General features: G+C 45.0%; 1 protein-coding gene across 10 annotated transcripts in view; it reads right to left on the bottom strand.

Annotated features, from left to right (window-relative positions):
* Positions 1–25769, bottom strand: part of ADARB1 (adenosine deaminase RNA specific B1) — a 138520-nt gene that overhangs the window by 78800 nt on the left and 33951 nt on the right. For 3 of the 10 annotated variants that reach the window (XM_007970344.3, XM_037984928.2, XM_073011180.1), the window contains one exon: positions 6190–6363. The exons of 1 other annotated variant lie outside the window; for it this stretch is intronic. Coding sequence is in view for 3 of the 9 variants with exons in the window: in XM_007970398.3 (XP_007968589.1) it covers positions 688–709 (22 nt within the window). In the remaining 6 variants the exon portion in view is untranslated. Of the gene's footprint in view, positions 1–687; positions 806–6189; positions 6368–6928; positions 9111–25769 lie in introns of those variants that run through there. 6 more of the 10 variants (XR_012091012.1, XM_073011177.1, XM_007970398.3 and 3 more) reach the window with 5 other exon arrangements.

The following is a 25769-nucleotide window of genomic DNA, read 5'->3' as shown; positions in this document are numbered from 1 at the left end:
CTCTGATCCCTCTGATCCCTCTGATCCCTCCTACCCCCATGGGCCCGGGGCCATCACAGGATGAACACAGGCGCGTATGACTTGCACTGTGTCCCTGCTCTGATGCTGCCCAGTCCCGTGGCTCCTGGTGGCCTCTAAAATTAGAAGGGTCTTTGCAAGGGGCTGTGCAGGGTCAGATTTTCAGGACAACATTCAGCTTCACCCACCCCATCACAGAGGACCCACCAGGGAGGGGGAGGGGCAGCAAGTCTCCACCGGGCCCACCTGCAGTCCAGGACCACAGGACCCACGGAGGGCCCCCTTGACCATGGCCACACCTTTCTGCTGACATTCCACACTCGGCATGTTTTTTTCCAATTTCTCTAATACATTTTGAAATGTGGATAGCAAGCTTGTCAGTTCTGGAAAGCCTTTCTCGCACTCTGCCTTCATCTTCTGAGGCCTCACTTTGCTTTTCGACCTAAATTAGGTCCTGTCTCTTCCAGTCTTTCCGCTTCATTAGGGGCTACTCTGCCCATCTATCGCTTACGGTTTTGAGGTCACCAACTCAGGACCCCGTATCTGTGTGCACTGACAGGCGGGCGTCACACGGTGGTCCTGCTGACTGGCAGGACTCACCCAGCTGTCAGCAGCAGCCAGGGATGTGGTGCTGGGTGCGCCTGACCACGACTGCCATCACCCACTGACCTAGATGGCAAGGCGTCTTCATCCTTGGGATCTTCACCACTCATGGGCCCAGCCTCCAGGGGGTCCTCAATGCTCGCCGGATGAATGAGCGTGTGCTCACTGGCCATTTCAATTTCATCTTTTGTAAAAAAAAAAAAAAAAAAAAAAAAAAAAATCTGTGCAAGTCTTTTGCCCCAAATTCCACTGTACTGCCTTGTCCATGGGGATCTGTAGGATTCTTCATGTACTGTGGACCCTGAACACTAAGCCAGGCCTCTGTCAGGCATATGCCTCTGCTGGGCACACACACCTCTGCCAGGTGCACACACCCATGTCAGGCGCACACACCCCAAGTGCACATACCCCTGCCGGGCGCTCACACACCCATGTCAGATACATTCACTCCTGTCAGGCGCACACACCACTGTCGGGCATACACCCATCCATCAGGCGCACACACCATCGGGCACACACCTCTTTCAGGTACACACCTGTCAGGCACAGGTATGACAAATTCTTTTCTCAGTGTAGTGTTAGCATCCTGCCCCTGGGGTACACACCTTGTACACTCCCCTGCCTTGCAGGTGGGAGGAACTGTGAACATGATGGGAGAGAGTGTTGCATAAGGCAAAGGTGAAGGGATTTTACAGATGCAATTAAGGCATCTCATCAGCTGACTGAGTTCATCAAAAGGGAGATTTTCCTGGGTGGGCCTGGCCTGATCAGGTAAACCCTGAAGGATGGGAGAAGTCAGAGAGGAAAGGAAGAGGGGAGACTCTCGCGTAGACGCCTTGGAAGGCAAACTGCCATGCTAGGAAGAGGGCCACCGGGCAGGGGCTATGAGCAGTCTCCAGGAGCCAAGCGCCACAGGCCTATGGCCACAAGGAACTGAGCTCTGCCAAGAGCCAATGGGCTTGAAGAGCACCCCCAGTCAGATGCGACGGCAGGCCCTGCTCAATACAGGCACCTTAACTACTGACACTTTAAGGAACAGAATCAGGGGCTCAGGCTTCTGAACAGAGGCTGACACCCCTTCGACAACTGTCCGATTCCACCAGGGAAATGAGCTGGGCTCACCATGGCTTTGCACCCAGAAGCACATGACTATGAAAACTTGACAGATGAGCCACCACCCAGCAGACAGGAAGTAGGACTGGAGGAGCTGGCACAGAAATGCTGATTGTGGCTTTGGAATATTGTTAGTACTCTCTTTAATGGTGTATTTTCTAATGTGCGCACAAGGAAGCCCCTTTTCTTTCTTCTTCGTCTATCTCTAGCCCTAAATCCAGTAGACTCTGCTCTCTGCTTTCAAAGCTGAAATAAAACACTGTTTAGGTGACATCTTACTCTCCTGAACTTTCAGAATTCAGGAATACTCATGCTAAGACACTTTACTCTTCCTGACAATGGAGTTTATTGCATAGGTTCAGTAAGAATGTGTCCTCCTTTATAATTGGATGTAACTGGACAAAAGAAAAGTGCCACCAATCCCACATCTGGAGTGTCACATCTGAAAGTGAATCTCACATCCCCTAAGCTCATCCACAGGAAGGATCTGTGCCCTGTGGAGCCAATGCCCACCCAGCCCCACAAGGGAGCAGGCCTGGTCCCTGTTCTATACTTTATGGGGGCCCAGAAAATTGTGAGGGCCTCAAGTTAAAGAAGTTCAACATTTTTAAAGACTATGGGCAAAACCTGGTGTGGATACATTTCTTGGGTCTGGCTTCCTAGTTCCAGGGTAGAAGAACAAGTAAAAGCAATCTTAAAACTCTCTGGAATAACAGAAGCTACTGGAAAAGCCATCTTAGTTCCTCGCAAAGCTTCAGACAGAAATGAATCCTCTGACCTGGCCAGCTGCTCTCCCCCTGCCCCTCTGCTGACCTTCCAATAGGACGCCATGTGCCTGAGCGCCTCTGAGCAGATGCAAATCAATCAGGCCCAACACCACACAGACAGCTTCCTGGTGACAGGGGTCACGCCAGAAAAGCACATTCAGAGAGACTTCTCGTTCTTAGCCAAATTTTTACTCTATGTCAGTAATCTTTTGAAATATTTAGATACTAAAACATCACCTTTGCTCAGTTGGTTGTTTCAGTCAGTAAATTACTTTGAAGGAAGAAAAATGTCAAGTTTTTGTCACAATATCTGAGGACCCAGAATTAGTGTCCTCACAATAATGTGCTTCATTCGAAGGCCCTTGTTGGCCTGACCATCCACCCGGCCTGCCCATCTCCAGAACCTCCATGCAGAGAAGAACCTTGCAGAGGCTCACGGAGCTCTGCACCAAGACGCCGCCAGGCACCAGGACAGAGGTCAGCACACAGGACACCCCAGGGAGGGCACCTCCACACTGTGTAAGCCTTGAATGACAGCTCCCTTCTTCTGGCCCCTAGAACCCCCGTGAAAAGCCCTAGCCCCTAAAGATGCAGCTGCCTCTTGGCACTGGGCTCCATGCCCCTCCTCACTTCTCCTTTCAGTCAAGGCTTCAAGAGAACTCTAGTTCCTGACCAGTCGGTCAGGCGGCCACACCACACTGTGCACAGAGCAGGAGGCAGCAGCGATGCCCGGTGGTAGCAACAGGTAGCAACGTGAGAAGTGGCTTAGGCGCCATAGTGACATGGGCACTCCTAAACCTCCTGGAGGGAGCAGGGCCAGCCCGGAAACAAAGAATGGTCCTGTACAAAAGGACTTCCATGCAGGTGGAAAGGCTGTTCATAATTCTCTAAGCCCAGGCCCAGCTGAGTTGTGGATTCACACGATGTGTTTTTCTATACTTTTAACACATACTCAATGTTCCAGAAACACAGAGACTATCTAGAGACAGGGAAGACCGAACACTGCTTCCCTCAGGGTTCACCATTTCAGAAAGTAATGCCACTCAGCTCTATTGCTTATGGTTTCCAGGTCACCGGCTCGGTACCCCGTATCTGCCTGCACTGACAGGCCCACTCCACTCAGTGGTCCAAGGGAAAGCAGCAGTGCCTAAATATTCACTCAGTGGCATAGAAAAGTATTTTATTCTGTATCTTCAATTTATCTTTATATTATATTTGGGCATGACACGGCTTTTTAACATTATATGGCTATAATTATATAAGATAATATCTTCTATGAACTTCATTTTAAAATAAAAAGATGGGTTAATAAATATTTGTTACAAAAAGAAGATGTGGTGTGTGGTGGCAATGAGAAAGACTAAGAAAGCTTTCCAAGTTTAAACAAGAGTCAAGGTTTCCTGAAGCCCTCCCCAGCAATTCCCCTTGAGCAGGGGAATTACTATAGAAATTCTACCTAGTGTATCCCCCCAAGGTGTTCCAGCCTCAGAAGATAATCTCATGTATAAAAACACAAGAAACAACTTCAGTCTTTCCAAGCAAAAAGAAAGGCAAAAACAATGAGTCTGCCTAAAACGAAAAATAACACCCCACACCTACCTACAGTGCGACCTGTGGCTACACTGCACAGACAGCACTAAGGCAGGACCAGGGAGGGAGGCTCAGAGGGAAACCAGGCAGTGCAGTGAGGCTGAGGATGGCCGTGTTTCCAAAGATTTTCCAGCCAAAATCTTTCATGTTTATTTATTTTTATTTAAACCACCCTGAAAAGGGAAAAGAACAACACACCAAACTGTTTGCTGCCGAAATTAGCTCTTATTTTATGAAAAAAAGGAAATACACGATTTCTATTCGCAGCTAACATTTAGTGACACAGAATCAGGAGGAGGGGATGTGACTCATCATGTCGTAATATTTTATAAATTCCAGCTCTTCAGTTTTGCTTTCTCAGCACATGCTTTAGATATCTCCTTCTGGCCTGATTACTTTTTCTATGCTTTTAAGAACAATTTATTGGTGCAAAGGATTATAAATAATTCATTTCTCCAATGCACAGTTACATTATATAAAAATACTTGCTATTTCACATATATGGTATAATTAATGCAATGCTTTACTTCTGTGGCATGTTAAAAATAGGTAATCACAAATCAACACTTAACTTAGCAATATTAAACCACAATGTCTCTTTCAGACTCATTCCAACTCTGGGATCCTCATTCTTTCAATAACCTCTGGTTACAGAGAAGTTGATTTCCTATCACTAATTAAGCTAAAAGAAGCGCTACAGCTGAAAATAAAATTCCATCCCACTGGCACAAGCCACAATAAAGGTGACCTGATTTTGACCTTCCCATACTTGGACTGCCTGTGTACCCCCCAAAAAAAGCATCGGTTGAAGATAAAACCTCCTTTAAAGGTCTCACTAGGGAACCCGTTACCTGAAATTCCTGACACTTATAGACAAAAATGGTAAGCAGGATCTTTGCTGGCACAAACTCAAAACCCAGTAGTCAGACATGGGCATGTCTCTACTCCCCAAAGACAGTGTCCCCTGTAGGCTCCCAGTCACTCCCATCCGTCCATACTCACGCCCCGGTGACCGCTCCCTCCCCACGGCTCTGCATGCCGTCCAGAACTCCCAGGTGGGAACACGTCTGTCCCCTCCCTCCATGTCTAGTGAGTGGCTCACATGAAAGCTGCCAAGCAAGCTCCTGGTCCCTGCCATGCCCAGAGGGCATCTGAGGCCCAGTGGGCACTCGTCAATATCCACAGAGCAAATGAACACAGGAGCACACCTGCGTTCTTCAAGCCAGCAGCAGCCCTCTGACACTTTCTCCTTCCCCTCATCTCATCTGAATCCATGAACAAGCTTCCTTGGAAATGTACAACTGGACTTCCTGAGTTAGTCACTCAACTGCTCATAAGTAAATTAACCTGACACCATACTAATTTTACTGGGATTTTAGTATTTGTCACAACTTCTCTCAAAAGTAGATGCTGAATCATGGGATAGTCACCAAAAACAAGTACTAAAGAAATTTTCTTTTTTGCTTTATTTTTTTTTAGAGTCTTGCTCTGTCACCCAGGTTGGAACGCAATGGTGTGATCTCAGCTCACTGCAGCCTCCACCTCCTGGGTTCAAGCAATTCTCCTGCCTCAGTCTCCCGAGGTTGGGACTACAGGCGTGCACCATCACACCCGGCTAAATTTTGTATTTTTGGTAGAGACAGGGTTTTGTCATGTTGGCCAGGCTGGTCTCGAACTCCTGGCCTCAAGTAATCTGTCTGCCTCAGCCTCCCAACATGCTGGGATTACAGGAAAATTTTCTTTTAATTGCTCCTAAGAAAATAATAATTGATGGTAAAAGGCTTTCACCAAGTCTAGCACCTGGCATGAAGCACTGACTCAATAAATGGTGAACTGACCCCGAAGAGGGCAGCAGGTGCCGCACACGCCACCGGAGGGCAGCAGGCGCCGCCCCAGAACCAGCAGGAGGGACTCATGGGTGAGCTAAGGCTGCAGTAAAATTAGAAATGAACCAACAGTAACGGATCATCTGTCCTGGGAAGTATTCGATAAGGCATCTTTCAAAGGCAAGCCAAAAGGCTTAATTAAGCAGTTTATATCAAGAAAAAGGCATTTCTACCAGTCAGATTTGATCAGATCTTTACAGGTTTTTACTCACCTTGAAATCTGTCTAGCTTTATGTCTGCTCTGATCCCAAGGCAGCTTCCTTCAGTGCGAGTGGACTGAGAGGATATCTCAGCAGGACTGAAGTAACTAGAACTCTGCAGTTGGCCAGCATCAATATCCTTCAGTCGCCCCTTAAGCTCTCCATGATAGCTTGAAAGACTCCACTCTGCATAACAGAGAGATTCAATTACTTCAAACTTGTTTGATCCAGTATCAAAAGCTTTGTCACCATTTCAGAAGTGAACTCTATAATAATAAATACTCTCCATTAAAAGTCTCCTAAATACAAATTAAAGTTATTTTAAATGTATTCTTCTGAATCTGTAAAGGGGATACGCGCAATCCATCATGTCTCCTTCCATCTGCCTGCAGCAGGGAGAGGCACACACGACAGACGGAGCCAGATCATTGCCGGTCCAACATCTCGGCAACAGGCGGCACCAGGCCACACACTGAGGAGTGGAGCCTCAGGCAGAATTTCACATGTACTCATCCTTTTTTACAATTAAATACGCAAACGCCCCTACAATGCACGCATGTGAACGTGAGTCCAGGTACAGAGACGCACCATCCCCGCACTTGCTCTGCCCAGGTTTGGAAGCTACAGGCCACCGTCTGCTTCTGAAGCAGAGGCTGTGAAACAGTATCTCCATCTCATTTCTGCTCTGTGTGAAAGCGTTTTCAACCAGCAAGCCATTAGAGAAAATATCTCAACATGGTAATATACTTACAAAACCTCACTATGGAGTATTAAAATTTTCTTCTTGAAAAGCAAACTGATATCCAAAAGAAGGGGAAGTCTGCAATGGGTTTCTCCACTGCAGAATTCCAAAGAGAAGTTTCTGGGAGCTGTGTCCAGGGGTGAGTGGGATTCTGAGTGGGAACCCAGAAGAAGGAGGTGAAGTGTGGAGGATGAGGTGCGCGTGAAAGTGGCTCGGCTCTCGCTATGCAGACTTGGCCAGGCCATCACAATGCGTTCCTGTTGCCCCGGTCGCTGCTGCAGTCCTCAGAGGAGATTGGAGGCTACCTTCCAAACCTCCCACCTGTGGCCAGTTGATATTCATCTAGAACACATGTCAGCTCGTCTGCTGGGACAGACCTAAGACACAGAGACAGGCTCACCTGTGTCCTGCACTAGCACCACCAAGTCAAATGGGCTGTCACTGAAAATGCTCTATCAGCCTGGAGTTATAGGTCACAGAGTCATCTTGTCCAGCACAGAGAATGAGGGCCACATGTCCAGAACTGTCCCCACTGTCAATGACCCCCATCATCACCACACCAGATTCAAGTTCCCAAATCACCCTCCACAGCGGTCCCAATCAGCATGCCTGGGTGGAGAGTGTCAAGAAGTGCAAGGACGTTGGCCTCTGACCTTTAGCGCTGCCTCCACTCAATCCAAATCAAGCTCCACCACAGCCCCTCCCCAGTGGGCAGAGAACAAGGCCCCCCAGTGAGCATGAGCCAAGCAAGCTTCTCTGGAGATGGCACCTAGCCTCTCTCTCAATCCAAAGAGCCACAAAGAAGTAAAATCCATTCTAGAAGCTTTACACACCAAAAAGTCCACCGCCTAAACAGAGAAAGAAAAACACAGCAGAAAGGACATGAAATCAAGATTTACAGAACTGGGTTCTTCTAGTGCCCACATCACGTCCCACCAACTCTGCAAGCCTGGCCAAGAAATCCGACCTACAGGATGGGAAACTGCATGGGAAGTCCAACCACCCTGGGGAGGGAGCAGGTGATACGCAGGGCAGGTTCTGGAAGCTGCAAAGTGTAAACGTCAAGTGCAAGAATGGTTGCCTCTAATTTGAGCATACTCATACCAACTGAGGTAAAACTGTCATACTTGCCAGGGGTATTGCAAGGGGTTTCAGGAAAAGCATGGCTTCCAGGAAAGAGGGGTCCAGGCCACCACCCTAGACCACAGCCTTGCAGCCGTGTGACTGGAACAGTGACTCAGCCCCTTCCAGGCTTGCTCCTATGAGGACAGGATGAGGACACAAGGAACACCCGCCGCAGATGGTGCCGTGAGGATTAAATGGAGGAACAGATGTAGAGTGCTTGGCCCCGTGACTAAGATCACAGTAGGGGCGCAACAAAAGATGGTCAAAAACACCGGAGTCTCTTTGTCATGGAGGGAGTGGAGAGGAGCAGGTCACAGAGACAGCAGCTGAAACAACAAAACAGAGGAGAGATGGAAGATCTGCACAACACAATTAACAAGCTGCATGGCGGTCACAAGCAAGACACTGCTCCTAACGTGCATTATACATCAGTTCCTCAAGGACACATGAGCCACTTCTAAAAATAGACCATATCCCAGTCATAAAGAAAATCTCAACATATTTCAAGTGGCTGAAATCAGATAGAGCTCATCCTCTGATCACAATACGATGAGCCTAGAAATTAATAACACAAGTATAACTAGAAAGTCCCCATATGTTTGAGAGTTAAGCAATATACTTCTACGAAAGAAAATAATCACAGCAGAAAACAGAAAATATTTAGAAGTTAAAACTAGAAAAGATTATATACGGAACTGTGCGGCACACAGATAAAGCAGTACATCAGAGGGACATTTATAGCTCGGTGCTCAAACTAGAATAGAAGTAAAAAAATTAAAGAGGGCCTACCTGAACAAGTCAGGGAAAGAAGAACAAAGTAAGCTCAAAGAAAAGAGAAAAAGGGAACTAGTAAGAAATTCAACCTGTATTAATTACATATAATGGCAGGTACACAAAGATCAACATTGGTTCTTTGAAAAGACAATGCAGTGAACCAGTGATCTCTGGCAAGACTCATGGAAACACAGAGAGGGAACACAAGAGGAAAAGCCCAAAATTAACCAGCCTTGGAATTGAATCAGAGGGCGGGAAGGCCTGATGGCCACAATGCTGTGACTCTCCTGTCCTTGTGTGGGAAGATCTCACTCGCCCCCAGTGAGTCCAAGCAGGCGGGTGACTGCTCTGGCCCATCGAATGCAGTGGATGTGGTACTGCCAGGTCCAGACCTGCACCGGAAGAGGATGTCTGCTTCCACTTCCTGTTTCTTGGAATACCGTCTCTGGGGAGCCAGCTCAGATGCTCTGAAGAAATCACAGCGGCCACATGCAGAGAAAGATGTCTAGTCAGAGAAAGATGTCTGAGAAGAACCAAGAAAGCCAGCCAACAGCCAGAACCAGAGCTCCAGACACTCAGGCTACCTGGCTGGGCATTATAAAGCGATTGTTGTTTTATGCCACTAAGTTGGGAGTGAGTCATCAGGCAGCAAAAGAAACCAAAATGGAATTATCACTTAAACTCTGACAACACTAAAAATGTAATAAAAGGCTTTATAAATTTTATTCCAAAAAGCTCGTAAGCTTAGGTTAAATAAAGAAACTCCAAGAGAAATACAACTTATTAGGCTGGGTGTGGTGGCTCACGCCTGTAATCCCAGCACTCTGGGAGGCTGAGGCAGGTGGATCACTTGAGCCCAGGAGCTCAAGACAAGCCTGAGCAACATAGCAAAACCATCTGTCCTAAAAATACAAAGATCAGCCAGGCGTGGTAACACGTACCTGTCATCCCAGCTACTTCAGAGGCTGAGGTGTGAGAAATCACCTGAGCCTGAGTGGTCGAGGCTGCAGTGAGCTGAGATTGCATCACTGCACTCCAGCCTGGGCAACCAGAGTGAGACCCGGTCACACACACAAAAATCACCATTTAAAAAGAAAAGAAAAGAAATATAACCTATTAACACGGACTCAGGAGGAAATAGAAAATCTGACAAAACCACAAACATTAAAGAATTAGAAGCCAGGTGCAGTGGCTCAAGCATGGAATCCCAGCACTTTGGGAGGCCGAGACAGGCAGATTGCTTGAGCCCAGGAATTCAAGATCAGTCCTGGCAACATAGTGACGCCTGTCTCTACAAAAAAATAAAATTAGCCAGGTGTGGTGGCATGCACCTGTAGTCACAGCTACTCAGAAGGCTGAGGCAGGAGGATTGTTTGAGCCCAGGAGGCAGAGGCTGCAGTGAGCCAAAATTGCACCATCACACTCTACAGCCTGGGAGACAGAGTGAGACCTTGTCTCAAGAAAAAGAAAAGAGAAGAAGAGGGAGGGAAGGAAGGAAGGAATGGAGGGAGGGAGGGATGGATTATAGTCAGTAAACAAAGATCATCCTAGAAAGAACACTCCACGCCTAGATGGCTTCTCTAGAAAGTGAATCCAGCATTCAACACGACACTTCTGTGAGGAAGATGAGAAGGAAGCAGTAAGTCAATCTTATAAATACAGATGTAAACATCCTATACAAAATGTGATCACACTCAATCCAATAATATTTTTAAAAGTGATCAATCGTGATTAAATTGAATTTATGATGAGAATGCAAACATGATTTAATGTATGAAAATCAATTTAGGTAATCTACCTCATTAATAAATCAAGAGAAACACAAAAGAATATATTGATGACTCCCCTTAGATAAAGTCCCATCACAGGCAAAACTGAACTACATTGATTGGGGATGCATTCTTACATGGTAAAATTAAAAAGAAAAGGACAGGATTATTTCAAAATATAGGATATCACGAAACACAGTGGCTCACACTTATAATCCTAGCACTCTGGGAGACCAAGGCAGGAGGATCACTTGAGGCCAGGAGTTCAAGATCAGCCTAGGCAACACATGGAGACCCCATCTCTACAAAAAATAAAAAATTAACGAGGCATGGTGGTGTCTGCCTGTCGTCCCAGCTAATCAGCAGGCTAAGGCATAAGGACTGTTTGAGCCTGGGAGTTCAAGGCTGCGGTAAGCCACAATCCTGCCACTGCACTCCAGCCTGAGGGACAGAGTGAGACCCTGTCTCAAAAACAAACAAAAAGGCCAGCATGATGGTTCACACCTGTAAGCCCAGCCAGCACTTTGGGGGACAGGTGGGAGGATCGCTTGAGCCAGGAGTTCAAGAACAGCCTGGGAAACACAGAGAGACACCATCTCTACAAAAAGTAAAAAAAATTAGCCACGAGTGGTGGCTTATTTCTATAATCCCAACTGCTCTGGAAGCTGTGGTGGGAGGATCACCTATGCCTGGGAAGTTGAGGCTGCAGAGAGCTGTGATCACACCACTGCATTCCAGCCTGGGCCACAGAGCAAAACACTGTCTCATAATAATAATTATTATATATATATACACACACATAGTATATATTAGATGTGTCATATGGATGAGGGGGAGTTATCATCAGGGAGGAGCATGAAGGAAACTGTGAGGTACACAATGTCTATTTAACCTGGGTGAGAGTTACAAGGACATACAATTAAAATTATTCTCTTATATATGTGTCCATCTTTATGAAAGGTATCTCATAATACAAATGTATTACAAAACAAACAATTAGGCAATGAAGCAAAAAAAATGCCAGCAATGACAACAGATTTACACAGCACTATCAATAACAATGGGACCAAGTACCTGCTGTATGATCAACCACATGAAACAACTAACCAACCACTGCAACCAGCTAATTGTCTGCCACGGTCTCAGATAAGAGCTAAGGAACCGCAGGTGCAGAAGAGTTATGAGATTATGCAAAAGGCAACTAGAAACTTTATACTCCTCACACAAAAAAGAGAGACTGAGGAGACTGTGTTCAAGGAGATCGTGGTTGGATCTCCTATGTGCTAAGCAGCAAGCTCACAAGCTAGGGCCAAGAGTTTCAACCTGTGCCATTTTTCCATTTGCCTTGAGCCATCCTGTGAAACTGGTTGGGAGTGAGCCACCCGAAAGGGTGGATGGCGAAAGGGAAGTACTGTGGGATAGGCAGCTCTGCACGTCTCCCACCTCCGCCCACTGACATGCCAGGGGCTGGCAGCTCAGCTTCAACCCCAGCACCACCACCTTTCCAGAGCTTTCTCTGGGTGACTGCTCCTAGTTGCAGGAAATCCTCTTCTGAAAATAGCATGACTCCAAATTCGTCAAGCTGAAGGGGTTTCCACAATGGGTTTATATCTCACTATCTCCTAACAAAGGGAAATTCCAGTGCCACAGCAATGCTATGAAGAGGGACCACTGAGGATTTAACATGCCTTATACCAACAGCAAGTACACTGCAAGTTGTATTAAAACACATTTATCATTCACAGTACTTGATGGATTTGCTTTGCCAGTAATAATCACATTGATTAAATGAAGCAATTGTGTTTCCTTTTAAAGTGATATTTATCATTATAATTTAATTAGACCGTGGAAATTGAGGCTCTGCTCTGCCAAAAACTAAGTACTCTCCTTTTCTACCTTGCAGGAGCATAAAGCCAATACTATTACACAGGTGTGCAGTTACAACTATGGTCAACTGATGAGATTTCACTGTTTCGAGACAGTAATTATTTCAGGAAGTACAGAGGCATGATATGCTCACGGCAAGTAAAGTACAGGTCAGGAGAAAGTAATCAACCGGAGGGTGCTAGAGCAAAGACGTCTTCTTCCTAATTTTTGCCAGGAGCTGCCATTTGAAGTGCTTTATTAGTCCTAAGAATTAGTAGCAACAATGGGGGATGAAAGTCGATGGCCTGAGAGGAGGGGATACAGCTCGGAAACACCCTCGAGCATGCTGGAAAAGTCAAACACACCATATGTGAACAGCAAACAACTGCTTAAGGAGATACAAACAGTTGGGAAACAGGTAAACTAAGAATGACCAACTGGACTTGGCAGGGCAGGGAAGCAGAGAGACCCTCCAGAAATAATAGCTATAATGACTAACGTTAAAAGCTCAGTGGACAGGTTTTAGCAGCATATTAGACACAGTTAAAGAGAAAATGACCGAACTGGGGAGCAGAACTGAAGCAATAACCCAGAAAGCAGTGCAGAGATACACAAGAGACAGAAAATACCAGAAGCATGGGAGCTCTCACAGAAACAGATTTGGCCAACTAACCTGCAGCAGACTAAATACAAATAAGCATGAACCCAGACACAGCGCAGAGAAATGACGTGGGAGCACAGGGGGAAAGTCAGGCTGAGAGCAGATGCTCAGGGTCCAGGGAAGAAACCAGGTAGTGGAGCAGGACAAGATCTTCAACGTGCAGACAGGAAAACAAACTCCCCACCTAACGACAGTCTTTCCACAATAAGAATAAAGACGTTTTCACACAAATCATACCTGAGACAGTTAATCCTAAGGGACACATTCCAGAGGAGCTGTGCTCTTGTAGAGAAAGAATATGTAGCAAAAAAGAGTGGCTATAAAAGGAAGCAGCATGTGAAAGCGCTGGTTGAATAAAGGAAAAGCACAAATCTTACACACAGCGTTCCAGCGAACAAAAAACAGGGAACATTCCCAACTCGTTTTATGAGACCAGTATAATCTTGGTAGTAAGATCTGTCAAGGATGTGCTAGAAATGAACTATTAGTGGCTTTTATAAACGTAGACACAAAAATCATAACAAAATTAGCACATTTAAATCCAGGGACATATAAAAGACAGTAGGTCACACCTGAGTTGAATATACACACACCAAGAATACACAGCTGACTTCAGATGTGAGAATCGATCAATGCGCTGAACAGCGACATTTCTATTCAAGGGTTCTTTAACTTAGATTTCTCAATCATTCAAACTGGTATTTCTGTAAATTTCCATCAGCAGAATAAACCTCACACTGTTCTCAAAACATACATGACCTGTGGAAGATAAAAAATTGGAGGATAAAGCTAATAAAATGAAAACATTGTCACCAATAATGAAAGTAAAGGCCCAGCACACAGCTTCTCCACGTTCCTGCCCTTGCTGGGGGAGGGCAATAAGCTTGGGAGTTGCCCCAGAGCAATGTGGTCGTAGGGGTGGTGTCCTCAGAGGGTCCTGGTGTGTCCATGATAAGGCCATCATGGACAGAACCAAAGAAGGCAAAAGGGGGACATCTGGCTTTCGCAGGCCTCCTTAGTGTGTTTTCCACACCTGTGAGGATCCTGAGTGAATGCCAGGACGAGACGGAAGAAGTGCGGCTTCACGCTCCTCTCTACAGCAGGCATTCTTAATCAAGGGTTCACGAATGAGCTTCAGGAAGCCCATGAGAAGTGTGAAATCATATATGAAATGGTACGTTCACATGCACAGATGCATTTCTCCAGCAAAAACGTAAATGGATTTAATCAGATACTCAAAAGAACCCAATACCCCACAAGAGTGCCAACATCTGACATGCAAACTTATCTGTACGGTAGCGGCCAAAGACAGTCCTCACCATGGGCTATGAGATGACCCAAAACCCAATCCTTTCCTTGGCACTTAACCAACAAAATTTCATAGCCTTTCTTTTCTCAGTACAACTAAGGGCTAGTCCATGGTAACCTACGAAGTGAATTATTACGGGGCACTAAGATTTATAATTTATAACCCACACCTGGGGTGTTACTAGACTGTATAGAGGTCTAATTCAGTACGAAGAAATGGGGCTCTGGTGCAAAGCTGCAAAGCTCAGTAATGTGCTGTGTAGGGGCCACAAAGTCCTCATCCTCAGAAACAGCATTTCGTTCATCATCAATGACAGTTTTATTTATAATGGATTTCAATTGCCAATATTCCTGCTTTTATAATTTCAATGTCAGTTTTTTCTCATTTTCACACCAGTTTAATGTGGGTTGTTTGGATATACAATGATGAAAATTCATAGTTTTAGGAGCCATAATTTTTCTACAACTTATAAGTATCCTAAGTCATCTCCATCTTTATTTCAAAACAGATGTATAGAACCTCCCCTAAATTTTGAGGCAGTAGTAACATTTTATTTATTGGTGATGTGCTGATTAAGAGTATATGAAATTTAACTAATGTGCAACACACCATCAAGGCAAGTGTAACAAAGTCGCCCAGCTATTTTTCAGTCTATGGCCACACTCTTACAAAATAAGGAACGACATGTCTCATAAGAACTGATGTATCAAAAGTACCTAAACTGGTTCATTTAATTTCATCCCAATTCTTTGATAATGTTGAGTGATATTTCCACTGGAGAGCAAGAATAGCTACTGGTAAAGTTGACCAAGGCACTAATTTTGGCACTGAGAGTAATCTAAAAAGGCTTTTAGGCTAGGCACAATGGTGTGCTCAGCACTTTGGGAGGCCAAGGTGGGAGGATGGCTTGAGCCTAGGAGTTCGAGACCAGTCTGGGCAACATGGCAAGACCCCATCTCTACAAAAAATTTAAAAATTAGTCAATGTGGTACGTGACTGTGGTCCAAGCTACTCAAGAAGCTGATACAGGAGTATGGCTTGGGCCCAGAAGGTGGAGGCTGCAGTGAGCCATGATCACACTACTGCACTCCATCCTGGGCAACAGAGCAAGACCCTGCCTCCAAATTAATTAATTAAAAGGGTTTTTAATTAAAAACGGTGATAAAGTACACCATACCTTCTCTCCATTCTTCCCAGAACTCTGTTAAAATGTCAGAAAAGGTACTTTTTGGTGGTGAATGAACCACCCAAATAATACGGTGAATAGTAGTGCATGGTGCTAAAAATTTACAGAGGGATTTAGCCGAATACAAGAAAGCCTGCCAGGGCTTTTAGGGCATAAGGCAGACAAAAGCAGGTTGATGCGAAAGAGCAGAGGAAACTGCAGAGCAAGACAACAGAGGTGAGGGGTCTTCCCAAGAAGGAGGAGCCACAGAGAATGCTTTTATTCCTGGGCTAAAACCTGAGAATCGCTCTCCAAAGAAAGCCTGAGGTTTTCTAAGGGGTGATCCCAATATGGGCACGCAGACTGGAAGAGAATCAGATCAGGGTTTAGTGTAAGGAAAATCAAACTGTCAGGACATGAGACCCAGGGAGGGAGAGAAGGAGAGAGTAGAAGACGTTTACCTGCAATAGAACAAGGATCAAACGGATATCCAACTCCTCATTAACAATACTAGACTCTGGAAAATAATAGAGAATATTTTCTGATTTCAAAAGGAAAATTATATGATCCTAGAATTCTAGACACCATCAAATTATCAATAAGTATGAGAACAAAGTAACTGCATGTTTGAACCTTACGTGCAAAAACCCAGGAAGTCTGCCAGCCATCCATTCTGTAAGGAAGTGGATTAAGGAGGTGCTCTAGCAAAACAAAAATAGAATCCAAGAAATGAACACTATGGGATAGGAGAAATTATGGCAACTGAGGCAGCTAGAAACAGCAGACATCCAAAGAGAAACTGGGAGTTCCATCTGAATATTCTCCTTTTATTGGGAAAGGTTTGGTGAGGCAGAATTACATTTCACACCACTTGGTTCTATGGCAAAATACACTATCATAATACTATAAATGTTGCTTTTCTTATATTAAAATGTTTAGACTACACTTGCAGGAAAAGCACAGGGAGCCTAATGATAGATGGGAAACACTACAAATGTTTTAAGCCTTGTCAATACAAATCTCATCAAAATTCAGGGTGTGAAGGCACTGTCCATTGATTCCCACATGAACTCACAAACAGAAAAGTTAAAGTTATAATGGTGACTACAAGAAGAACTTAAAACAAGAGAAGAAAACATAAACTGTACTTTGTTTACCTCTGGAAACAGGGCGGGGAGGGAGAAAGAGGAAAAAGGAAATCTCCAACTTAATTTATACCCATTCATGAGTTACAATGTGTTTTTTACCAAGTGCTGGTATTACTTTCATTTTTTAAAATGGTCACATTAACAGGGCCCCTTATCAATAGCCCATCCATTAAATAACTGCAGTGCATCTATAGGACAGAATAATATGTTCTTTTAACAAGTAAAGTAGCATGAGCATTGCATTAGTTACATAAAGTTAGAATTTTTAAAAACCCTTTTTTTTAACTGTGAAAGAAAAAAGATAGTGTCATAGTCCTATGAAGAGAACGGCACTGCCTGTACTGACATGCAGGATGTGACGCGATAGCTGTGTTACAGAGTGATGTGCACAGAAAACCGCTGTATATCTCAGCAATCCCGTATACGTAACAGAAACTCCTCATTTATCATATATACCAGAATCCAGTGCTGACACAAACTAGTGGGTATGTACCCTTCCATAATTTCCCTACGTACACACACACAACATTTTGTAAGCCTAAAAAGCTGGCACAAAATCAAACCAACTTCACAAGGACAAGCCAGAGAGTCCTTGGGGGATGTCCTCCCAGGAAACTCAAAACGGCAGTGGCTAAGTCTCCCTGGAGGAGGAGGCTGGGAAGAGCATCCGAGGCTAAGTCTCCCTGGAGGAGGAGGCTGGGAAGAGCATCCGACAGCGCTGCTGCCTTCATCCTTGAAGGGAGCAAGCCACGAAATGCAAGGCTGTCTACTTCACGTGGTTTCCTGAGAATACGGGTAGAAAACATTTCCAGTAAAAGCTTCACTAAAATGTCATACAGTGAAAATTAAAATACAAACCATTACTCCATGTGCCAGTGTCATCTGCTAATTTGCACAACATCTTGTTTCGATGATCTGAGAGGCCCACACAAATAGGTACAGTAACCACAGTCTATCAACTGTGCTTAGAAAAGAAAAAAATAATACATACACATAAAAAGATACAGATATTGTTTGGCTGTGTCCCCACCCAAATCTCATCTTCAATTGTAGTTCCCATAATCCCCACGTGTTGTGGCAGGGACCCGGTGGGAGGTAATTGTATCATGGGGGCAGTTACCCTCATGCTGTTCTCGTGATAGTGAGTGAGTTCTCACAGGATCTGATGGTTTTGTAAGGGGCTTTTCCCCATTTTGCTGGGCACTTCTTGCTGCTGCCACATGAAGAATGATATGTTTGCTTCCCCTTCTGCCATGATTGTAAGTTTCCTGAGGCCTTCTCACTCATGCTGAACTGTGAGTCCATTCAACCTTTTTCCTTTATAAATTACCCAGTCTTTGGTATGTCTTTATTAGCAGCACGAGAACAGACTAATACAGATACAAAGGAAATATACAAAATGATAACAAAAGTTGCTTCTACGCAATGGGACTAATCACGTCTCTTCCTAGTTTTGCATTTCTGCAAAGTATGCACAGTCCGTAATAAGCATATTTCGTTTCTAAATAAAAAATTAAATCTTTCAGAAGAAGCTTGGAAATGCAGAGTTTTCTCCAAAGACTTAGCAGTCGAGGCAAGGGAAGGCAGGAAAGGGTGCTGTGCAGCAAGCACAGGCCCTGCCCAGGCCAGCCCACCCTGGGGCTGAAGATAGAGAGAAGGCCAGTCCAAGACTGATCCTGTTCAGAAGACAAAATGAGCTCAAGCAGCTGCTCCTGCCACTGTAACCTGAGGAATTTCACCCTGGGAACACTGAGAGATCATAGCAGATACCATCTTAATCAGCATCCCGGAAAGCACTTACCTTTTCACCCCAGGATGCCCCAACCTTGCACAAAGGACTTAGTCTCCACTCAGCAAGAATGCAACACACAGTTCCTCATGGAAAGAGGATGGATGACAAGGGTGAAATCAGTTAATTAACAAACATGTATCTCTTCTGCATTTTGCTTTGCAGGGGGAAAAAAAAGATAAGCAAGCATCCCTACTACTTGAAGTGGTGACATCCTGGCCCCAGATTTTAGGTGAGACACTAAATCCCCTTGACCCACAATACCACATCTTATGTAACAGCACCAGAAACTCACATATTTGAACTTTAGAGCAAGTGAATAATTCCTTACACGCATTATAGAAAGAAGAAAAAGCATACGACTTCTGCAAGAGTCCTTGGGTTTAATGGACACAAATTTTAAAAGCTATCTCATCTATTAAGTTTAAATAGTAAACTTGTAAACATGTTAAACATTTACATAGTAAACATCCTTCAAAACCCAAGGATGCAGAAGAAGGGGAAGAGATTATGCTGAAGTCAGAAGATGTACACCTATAAGAAGTCAGTGATTTGATTGCTAATTTGACTGGGATGTAAATGGCATCCGGTGATACAGATGTTCTAACTGGGTTTCTTATTCCTTGCTCTGTCAGGGACAAGCTGAGTGATCCAGAGACATCACCCTGACCGGCTGGTACCCCGTGAGGAAGCTGGTGCACTGCTGACCCGATTCAGGAGAGCTCTCCTATCACAGCAGGCCCAGCATTCACTCACTCTGAGACTCACAGACGGTCACTGGCACCACAGCAGACCACCTCCTCGTGCCCCCCAATCAAGAAGGTCAAATATCCCAAACCATGTACTTCTGCACTTCTGGGGTAAAGGAATAGATTACTTTCAAATATTGTTTGTCACTGGACGTTTGGTCACCTTAAATCTTCCCTGGGCCCTTACAAAGCAAGAGGCCCAGAAAGCCTGTCTGTGAGTGGATGCATGACTTGAAGAAGTGTACTTCCCAAAGGATCATGCCACTTTGCTATTGTTTCAAATAAAAGTTCTCCAATCCATTAAGAAAATGTGGCACATATACACCATGGAATACTATGCAGCCATAAAAAAGGATGAGTTTGTGTCCTTTGTAGGGACATGGATGCAGCTGGAAACCATCATTCTTAGCAAACTATCACAAGAACAGAAAACCAAACACCGCATGTTCTCACTCGTAGGTGGGAACTGAACAATGAGATCACTTGGACTCGGGAAGGGGAACATCACACACCGGGGCCTATCATGGGGAGGGGGGAGGGGGGAGGGATTGCATTGGGAGTTATACCTGATGTAAATGACGAGTTGATGGGTGCAGCACACCAACATGGCACAAGTATACATATGTAGCAAACCTGCACGTTGTGCACATGTACCCTACAACTTGAAGTTTAATAATAATCAATAAATAAAAAAAAAAATTAAAAAAAAAAAAAAAAAATGGGGTAATCCAACATCTACTTCACAGCTTGCAAAGCGGATTAAAAAGCATGTGGAAGAAGTTCTTTAAACATATTTAAACATCTTTAAACACTACAAACATAAAAAGCAGTTAACATGGTGGCTGGTACATAGTAGGTCTTCAATAAACTACAATAAACTTCAATAAACTTTTTTCAATTAAAAAAAAAAAAAAAAAGTTCTCCAATCCATTCCCCATGTCCAGCTCTCCACAGGTCAGTGCAACCCCATGACCAGGATTATGAACACAGCGTTGGAAGTTTGCCTGCTTGAAGATCCAGCAATGCAGCCCCCGACTCTGAAGCTACTGTCACCCTGCAGTGTCTCAAGCATTCCCTCTGGCAGGAGCAGGTGCAGATGGCCGCAGCAAAGGCTGAATAAAATAATGCAGGCAAAGAACTCAGCACAGTTCCTGCATGGAGGAAGAACTCAATAAATGTTAGCTATTACCGGAGGTGATGATGACAATGCTAAGATGACGATGACAACCTCAACAATGTTTTTTTGTTTGTTTGTTTGTTTGTTTTGAGACAGAGTCTTACTCTGTCACCCAGGCTGGAGTGCAATGGCCCACTCTCAGCTCACTGCTACCTCCACCTCCCGGGTTCAAGCGATTCTCCCGCGTCAGTCTCCTGAGTAGCTGGGACTACAGGCGTGCACCACCACGCCCGGCTAACTTTTGTATTATGAGTAGAGATGGGGTTTCGCCATGTTGGCCAGGCTGGTCTCGAACTCCTGACCTTGTAATCCCCCTGCCTCGACTTCCCAAAGTGCTGGGATTACAGGTGTGAGCCACCATGCCCCGCCATTTCAACCAATATTTTAAAATTCACTATCACATTTTAGTCCCCAAAATATCCCTAGGAAAGGCATGCAAGCAAGGCAAGTAGATTTCCCTTTCCACAGACAAATAAAACTCAACTGAGTTTAGTCAATGAGTGAAATACTTATACATTCTGCCTCCAACTCCAGCCATCTTCCTATGGCTACCCACATGGCCCCAGCACCCCTTAGGGCCTGTGTACAAAGGACACATGTGGCCCCTCACAACTCGCAGGGGGCATCCTCCCTGTGACGCTCTCCATCTTTGAGATAATAACTGTGGGGATCATGACCTGATCTCCCCAGGACTTCCTGGTTCTCACATGTCATCTTGGGGTCATTAACAATCGCAGGCCCTTTCACTCTCAAAGTGTCCCTGTTCAAGCAGTAAATCACATGGTCACCTATTTACAACACAAGCCCGCATCCCCCAAACTGGAGGTGAGACCAAAGGTCCGCAGAGGTTGCCGGCTCCTCACACCAGGGCAGACTGACCAAAGGAATGTGGGTGACTCAGGACTATCCCCCTTTATTTCCACCCAACTGCATTTAGAACAGAATCCGAATCTCACCACGCAACTCTATACAGAGATACACACCAAGAGGAAGGCTCGCCCCCAACCCCAAGCCCTGGCCCCAGCCCAGAAAGGCCAGGGAAGAGAAGAGTGAAGGGTTATGAGGAGCCCCAGGGATGGGGGAAGTCCACTAAGGGCCTCGTGTGCATGTCTAGGCAACTTGCACTCATCTCGGCAGATATGAAGTCGCTGTGCCTCTTTACACTGAATTAAAAAGGCAATTCTAGAAAAGACACCTGAGCTAGACTCAAAAATGATGAGCCAATTTCTATCATTTTGAGAGGGAACACCAGTATTTTCTTGAAGAAGGGATGTAGGGCATGACATGAGGTGTGCAGAGACACCATTTCCATACCTACTCCTTCCCTGATGACAGAAGCTGTAGCTGGGCACTTTGGGAGGCACCTCAAAGAGTCCAGATGACCACGAAATTTAACAAAAGCTCAATCTCACTAGCATGCAGGTCCATGAGACTCAAAACTACAAAAAAGTACCACACACACCTGCCAGAATGGTAAAAATTAAGAAGACAGAAACTTCCAAAGCAGTTGATGCCACATGAGGAGTGTGGTGAGAGGAGGCAGTTGAGTGCCCAACCAGGCACCATGCCAGCATCACCCGCTCACGCTGAAGTGTGTGTGCTCACAGCCAGCCCATCCACCCCAGCAACACCTGTGTTTCTTTACCAAAACACATGTATCAGTATGATCAGAGCAGTTATGCTTATAATTGCCCCAAACTGGAAACCATCTAACTATCCATCATCAGCAGAATGAATATATGATATGGTCAAACAGCAGACTACTATGTACAGCAATACAAATGAACAAGCAACAACACAGGCAAGTCTCACACATGTAATACTGAACAAAAGAAAACACACAAAAACGCATCCTTTGATTGCATTTATATAGTTAATAAATAGGCGAAGCATAGGACTTTTAGGGCAATAAAATAATTCTGCATATCGGAAGGACGGATCCATATCGTCATAAATGTGTACAAACCCACAGAACGTCCAACACCAAGAGTGCACCTTCATGAAACTATGAACTCTGGGTAATGAGGTGTCAACGTGGCATCATCAACTGCAACAAATACACGGCTCTGGATATGGATGTTGATAATGGGGGAGGCTGTGCCTATGTGGGGGCAGGGGGCATATGGGAAATCTTTGTACCTGTCCCTCAATTTTGCTGTAACTATAAAACTGCTCTAAAAAATAAAGTCTATTAAAAAGTTAAAAACAGGCCGGGCATGGTGGCTCAAGCCTGTAATCCCAGCACTTTGGGAGGCCGAGATGGGTGGATCACGAGGTCAGGAGATCGAGACCATCCTGGCTGACACAGTGAAACCCCGTCTCTACTAAAAAATACAAAAAACTAGCCAGGCGAGGTGGCGGGCGCCTGTAGTCCCAGCTACTCGGGAGGCTGAGGCAGGAGAATGGCGTGAACCCGGTTGGCGGAGCTTGCAGTGAGCTGAGATCCGGCCACTGCACTCCAGCCTGGGCCTCAGAGCGAGACTCCGTCTCAAAAAAAAAAAAAAAAAAAAAAGTTAAAAACACACAGGCACACCTAAACGAACAGGTTGCAGGATACACGCTCAAGTGACAAACCTGTCACCCACAGAGGTCAGTGGCAGGCGCCCATACTAACAGGAGGAGCCTGAGGAAGTCTTCAGGGACTGCAGCACTCTGTGTGCTGGCCTGGGTGGAAGGCACAGCCCAGCGGGCTCTGTGATGCTTCACTCAGCTGCGCCTTCCTCTTGTGTGCTTTCTTGCCTGCATAGTGCTTCTCAACAACACGGGTAAACCTTGATTGTCTTACAAGGAACTGTTGACGAGCTGAGAGACGCAGGAGTGCCCCAGCCCTCTCGACCTGAGCTCTCACTAGCACCATCCCCTCACAGAGCAGAGCAGGGGAAAGGGATGAGTGTCCAAAGAGGATGGACAGATGGGCAGAGCTCAGCACAGCACTCAGGAGTACCCTCCAGAAGGTAAAAACTGACAGAGATGTACCCACTGCATTTAGGAAGCAGCACAAGAATCTCGGTTTTCTGTCCATGAGATGTAAATGTTCATTACTTTTTAAAATAATGGTAAATTACCTAATCAAAATGAATGAATCCTGACAGCAACTATAACTAGAAATATTTAAAAAGCCACAAATGCTAACAACTCCTGGAATATTACAATTTCCAAAAGGATTGATACATGCTTAAATATATTAGGTTTATTAATCAAACTGTTATAGGTGAGGAGTTTAATCTCCTAGGAATTAAAATACATTATTGTCAGTAACAATTGTTTAGTTCAATTCCTGAAGAAAAAGGAAGTGAAAAACAAAGGGGAAACAAATTCTCCACACCCTGCCTCACTGGCTCTTCGACGACAAGGCACCACAGCCATGCAGAGACTTGCCGGAGGGTCCAGAAAACACAGCTATTACTTGGCACAGAAATGTGCTGGTTTTCAAATTAGCTGGAAATAAGAAAATAATTATTTCATAGAATAAACAGATGAACATTTTAAGGTTTGTTTCAAGAACAGAAAACGCTAAACATGCTACCCTGAGGGTAATCCCACCACTGTCCGAGTATATGACTGAAAATAGTTTCTCATCAAGGAAGAAAATCATGCAGAGGAAAGACCCTCACATTTTCTTCTCAAAATGTGGAAGTGAAAAGGTCAAGTAAAAATAAATACAAAGCAAACTGACTAATTTGAGCTTCTTTCCTCCCTGCACCCAGCTAATAGAGCAGAACATTAAAAATAAAAGTGGTCAGAATTTTTCAGAGCGAGGACTGTGAGGTAAAAATAGACGCTCACAGCGCACTTCCAGCTGAAGCGTGACTAGAGGTAGCCCCCACGCTACTTGTGGCTTTCCACTAATGTCTGTAATGACAAAAAGAGAGAAAACTCCTCACAACATGGCTGAAAACTACATACTGACGTATAACCTCATACAGAAAGTTTTCAAAGGAAAATTTCAGGAGCAAATAAATGATTTTTGCTTAAAACCAGCATGCTTTGGCTTCTCTATCACCAAAAGCATCCAAAAAGAGGGGCACCAAGACGTTTGTTTAATAGTAAACCTGGAAACAACCAAAAGGTGCATTGCTAGGTTAAAAATACCATAGCCCATCCATTTATTCTTCAACAAGTATTTGAGTGCCTTCTACATGCCAGGAGGATGGGACAAAAACAAAAGTCTCCATCTACACGGAGCCTCCAGTCCTGGGGGGCGCAGAGTGCACGAGCTGACCCTGCAGCATCAGGAGGTGGCGATGCACGCGGCGCAGAAAAACAAACCAGCCTCCAAGCTGAGAAGGAAAGGTGGATACTTTTCCAGCTTTTGACCAAGCCATTAAAATCCAGGTCACAGAGAAACGGCCTCCAAAATGGGAAACTGCTCCTGACTCGTGAAATGAAAGCATTCATGACAATGCGGTGGTGCCACAGGACTCATGGTCACACACGTGCGCGCACACACACGTGCACACGCATGTGCGCACACGCACACACACACGCACACACGCGAGCACACACACGCGTACAGGAGGAGGCAGCAGCGCAGACTGGTGATTCCCGCATGAACCCCAGAGCCTGGTCTGGTCCTAGCTCTGCAGCTGAGAGCTGTGCCATCCTTGCAAGGACTTACTCCAGGTCCTTTTGCCTCTGTTGATTCAGCCCCAAAAGTAAAGTCCTAGCAAAGCCACCTCCTTCAGGTGTGTTTGCAGGGCCCTGCTCAAGTGACCCAACTTCTGGCTGGTTTGGCCTGGGCTGCAATCACACAGCCTTCAAAGACGGAATACTATCCTTCTAACTCAATTCTGTGTTTAATCTGTATCAGGTACCTTCCAGCCATGTGTCTTATGAAATCCATAATGAAAGCAGAGCCGTCCGAAGAAAAAAGGTAGAAGTGTGGAAACTACCTAAATTTAACAACCCCTAGGTTTGGGGACGTGGGTGTGGTGGTTGGAGGGAAGGAGAAAGAGCCCAGAGTAATCCACAGCAGAGCGGGGGCATCCTGGCAGCCTGTGCATGCAGGTGCATAAGAATTCAATACCTGCTTCCTAGGAAATCTAGGGAGATTACTGCTGCTTTTGTTACAAAGTCTATTTCAGAGCACACTGAGAATAAATTTAGAAGTGAACAATCATGAACTTTAATGCTCTTTTAAGCTGAAAAGACAACTGGCTCTTCACCTTTATTTAATATATCATTTCCAATTAAGCATGTACATGAGACATTGCACCATGATTACAAATAGCTATCAAGTGAGACTTTTGATTATTTGCAAATCTGTAAGAAACGGTATCTTAGTAAAGTTTGCGGACCATTTTTATGCATGTGTATAT

Source organism: Chlorocebus sabaeus, chromosome 2 (assembly GCF_047675955.1).
Source record: "Chlorocebus sabaeus isolate Y175 chromosome 2, mChlSab1.0.hap1, whole genome shotgun sequence".
In the NCBI taxonomy this organism is placed as follows: Eukaryota; Metazoa; Chordata; class Mammalia; order Primates; family Cercopithecidae; genus Chlorocebus; species Chlorocebus sabaeus.
This window is presented reverse-complemented; position numbering and strand designations above follow the sequence as displayed.